At 39.0% G+C, this 4,154-nt stretch overlaps 1 protein-coding gene across 1 annotated transcript; it reads right to left on the bottom strand.

Annotated features, from left to right (window-relative positions):
• Positions 1-1,239: 1,239 nt before the first annotated feature.
• LOC111790346 (2-hydroxyacyl-CoA lyase) lies at positions 1,240-3,491 on the bottom strand. The gene is made up of 2 exons (XM_023671222.2): positions 1,999-3,491; positions 1,240-1,678 (listed from the first exon to the last, which is right to left on the bottom strand). Exons 1-2 carry the CDS (start codon positions 3,418-3,420, stop codon positions 1,364-1,366), a joined length of 1,737 nt encoding a protein of 578 aa, XP_023526990.2. The 5' UTR covers positions 3,421-3,491; the 3' UTR covers positions 1,240-1,363.
• Positions 3,492-4,154: the final 663 nt, after the last annotated feature.

Raw genomic sequence — 4,154 nt, 5'->3', positions numbered from 1 at the left:
TAAAATGTAATGAGAGCTTACAAGTGACTACTTATTGAGTATTTTTATACTCACCTCTTTCCGCCTTTTTTATTTTCTAAGCGTTCACTAGATGTCGGTCGTGGTAGAAGAGCATTCGAAAGCTACGTGATCACAAAAAAGATAGTTCCGGAGCATCGGTCCATCTCATATATCTACAAGTGTTCAAACGGGCCGTTATTCCTGAATTGGCAGCAAGATATGTAACTATAGTGTCTCAAAGACTGGGTCAAGTTCAACTTGCGCCTGCATCCGCTTGACTTTGCAACCCCATATCTGCTTTCAACTACTTTCTGCACAAATGGCATAATTACTCATAATTCTCCCAATATTCAACTATTAGAATAAAAGAATTTCCCAACCATCTCTAAAAAAATAAGTTTATTTGAGCTAAATAACCCTCTTATAAGAGCTATGACGGTTGGATGAAAGTCTCACGTCGGTGATCATGAGTTTATAATCAAGAAATACTATCTTTCCATTGTCATGAGGTTTTTTTTTTTTATGAAACTCAAAGCAAAGCTATGAACGCTTGTGCTCAAAGTGGACAATATCATGTGAGTGTGGAGATCCATGATTCCTAACAATCACCCCTTCATGATCCATGAACGAGATTCAATATTAAGAATTCATACCTTCGTAGAAATGTGGTATAAACGTTCATTTAACACACATTTTAATAAATCAAAGATATGATTTAAAATAATTTGCTATATTTAAAAATATGCTATCATAAACAAAAAGCCAAAAAAATTAACTGTTATATGAAATGGTTGACAATCTTAGATGCTAACCACAAAAAAAAAAAAAACATATACAAATTTTGATTTTATAAAATATCATAAGAATGCTGATTGATACGCAAATATAAACAAATGCTATGTAAAACATCATGTGATAATATATATATTTTTTTAATATAACATTAAATTTTAAACAAATTGGTCGTGGAACACCATATGGCAATTTTATTTAGTAAAAAAGAATATAAATATATGATTTTAACGCATTTATAAAACGCTGTCCCCACCAAGGGATGCCAGATAGAACCAAAGAGGCAAACTAATGAAAACAAAAGTTGACCAATTAAATTATGATCCATTATTTGATTGTTAAAATAGTATGATTACTTCCATTTTAATAAATTAATTTCAATTTATTTTTATAGTTGACTTCCTTAATTTGGATTTGGTTGGATATAATAAAAATTTCAAACATTTTGCCCCTAAACTTTAGTTTGTAATAATTTAGTGCAAGTAACACGGTGATTAATTGTACATGATTCATATGTAACAAATGAGTCTCCAGCCAAGAACATACAACATAGGTGTTCAAGGATTTATGTTCAATTCTTGTGTTGCAGCCTCCCACTTTCTGCACCGGCATAGGGATCGATCGTGACGTTTATGACTGCAGGTTTTCGAGCCGAGAACGACTCGGCTAGTGCAGATTTTAGTTCCTCCGGCGTTTCAACATGGTATCCTTTACCTCCAAAAGCCTCCATCATTTTGTGGTAACTTGCTGATGGGACAAATGAGGTTGGCGCAGGATCATGCTTGTAGGGTCCGGTTATTTCTTGTGGTGTTCTCCGGTCGCCACCATATACACCACCGTTGTTGAAAACTATCACAACCACTGCCAACTGGTACCGCACCAGCGTCTGTTCAAAACCAGACAAATGTGGACCAGATGAGAATGTATCTCCCACAAAATAGGAAAAGCATCTACACTTTAAGTACAAAAGCTAAATACTTGTCTGAACATGAAGTTGGATTGGGAGGACGGGCACATAGACATTTATGTTAAGATCGTATAACGACGCACAAACACAATAAAGAATATTGGCTAGCTAAAGATTTTGTATTCATGACTTCGAAGACACTCTTGAATGAACTAAGAATCAGATACCAAGGATACAACATTCTAATCAATAGCAAGAAAACAACATGATGAAAATAAAGTGCAGGGGAGAGTGAGTACCTCAACTTCCATGGCACTGAACCCAAATCCAGAATCGCCTTCGACGGCGACTACCAACCGATCAGGCGAAGCAACAGCAGCTGCAATGCAATAGCCCAAGCCAACCCCCATTGTGCCCCATGTTCCTGCATCCAACCTGGTCCTTGGCTCAGTCTGAATCAAGACTGAGCGACCAACATCCATTGTATTAGCCCCTTCAGAAACCAATATGGGCGCAGGGCTACCGAGAGCCGAAATAGCATCTCGAATGATTCTCATTGGTGTCAAGAAATTGAACGGCACAACATCCCTCGCCAGCTGAACTTCCATTTTCGCCACATTGTCCTTTGATTTCTGCGAAATGGCTTCAACCCATGGATGAGACTTCCCAAGACAAAATGGGTCATCCTTAATCTCCTTGTTTATTGATTCCAATACCTCTTTTGCATCACCAATCAAACCCAAATGAGGCTTTCTTAATTCAATTTCTTCCTTGCAAATATCAACCAAAATGAACTTCACGTCCTTGGACCATTTAGGTGGCTCACCAAAGTGCAACAACCAATTAAGCCTCGCCCCAACCACAAGCGCAACATCGCACTTACCAATCGCCAACGACCTAGCGGCGGTAGCCGCAAGCTCGTGTGAATCAGGCAGTAATCCTTTACCCATTGGAGTAGGAAGAAATGGAATTCCAGTGCTCTCCACAAGCTTCTTCAATGGCCCTTCAGCACGAGCAATCGCCGCCCCTTTACCAAACACAATCAATGGCCGTTCCGCACGTTTCAACAACGAAATCGCTGTCTCAATCTGCGAATTCGGAACTCTATGAATCACCTCGCGGTGTGTAAATTCCTCCGCTGCGGCCAATAATCTCTCCGCCTCAGACTCGGAAATAGTCTGGTGCAAAATATCGGACGGGAGATCAATATAGCACCCACCAGGCCGACCAGAAACGGCAATATTAAGAACTCGAGCAACGCAATTGGGAATCTCGGAAATATCCGTGGCCTTCACGGAAAATTTGGAAAAGGGCTTCACAGCCTCAACCTGATCAAGTTCCTGAAAATCACCACGGCCGAAATATGTACTATGACAAGAACCAGAGATCATGACAAAAGGCCAAGCATTAACCATGGCGTTAGAAATCCCTGCAAGGCCATGAACACAACCAGGGCCAGAAACAGTAAGAAGCACACCAGGGCGGCCCGTTAGATAGCCATAAGCAGAAGCGGCATAGCCAGCCGATTGTTCATTGTGAAAGGCGATGAATCGGATGCCGAGAGAAACGGAGCGAATGGCCAGAGAGGTAACAGGGATTCCAACGACGCCGAACATTCGGTCGACGCCGCAGCGGGCCAGCGCCATGGCGGCAAGGATGTTTCCGTTAATCGGACCGTGAAATTTGAGGTCATTGGGAAGATCTCCGGCGGAATCCCCCATTGGAGCTTGAGATTTCGGGGGTGGGGGAGAACGAGAAACGAAGTGTGAAAAAGGAGTGAAATGACATGAAAGCTTAATTGGGGAGTGGATTAATAAACCGCCAGTACGGATATTTCACTGTTTGATGTAGACGAAAATACCCTTGGAAGTTTGGCTGATTGTATGGGTAATATGGGAAATATGAAAAGTTGCAAATTTGCATTTTGGTTTATTTGTTGACATGTATTTCTCTTGGTTGGGTCCAACTAACATCCAAAAGTTAAAATATTAATTTTAATGTGGTTCAAATTAAAATATGTACAACATGATGTATTATTTGCAACATTTGGATAAAAAAAAAAAAAAAAAAAAAAAAAAAAAAAAAAAAACCTAGAATTGTTGTCTAAAAATATCTTAAATCAAATTTCATAATATTTCGACTATATCTCAATCACATCCAACTTGTCTTTCATAAAATCATATTGTTGTCTTCGCAAAGCAAAACATGTGTCAATTGCATTTTAGTTGAAATATAACATGGTTTGATGGTTCGAGCTTGTAATTTTTTCTCAAATTATATGACAATCTATTTTAATGTGTTTTTGTACTTTTATGAAAAACTGTATTGGTTGTTATATGCAATGCTGCTTGATTATCACAATATAATAATGCTGGTTCGAACAATGGAACTTTCCAGTCTTGAAGAATGTATATGAGCAAAGTTAACTGTAAACAAGTATTTGTCATAGCTCGAT

This window comes from Cucurbita pepo, chromosome 3 (assembly GCF_057944985.1).
Source record: "Cucurbita pepo subsp. pepo isolate OVF chromosome 3, ASM5794498v1, whole genome shotgun sequence".
In the NCBI taxonomy this organism is placed as follows: domain Eukaryota; kingdom Viridiplantae; phylum Streptophyta; class Magnoliopsida; order Cucurbitales; family Cucurbitaceae; genus Cucurbita; species Cucurbita pepo.
Note: the sequence above shows the minus strand (reverse complement) of the source record. Positions and strands in the feature narration are given on the sequence as shown.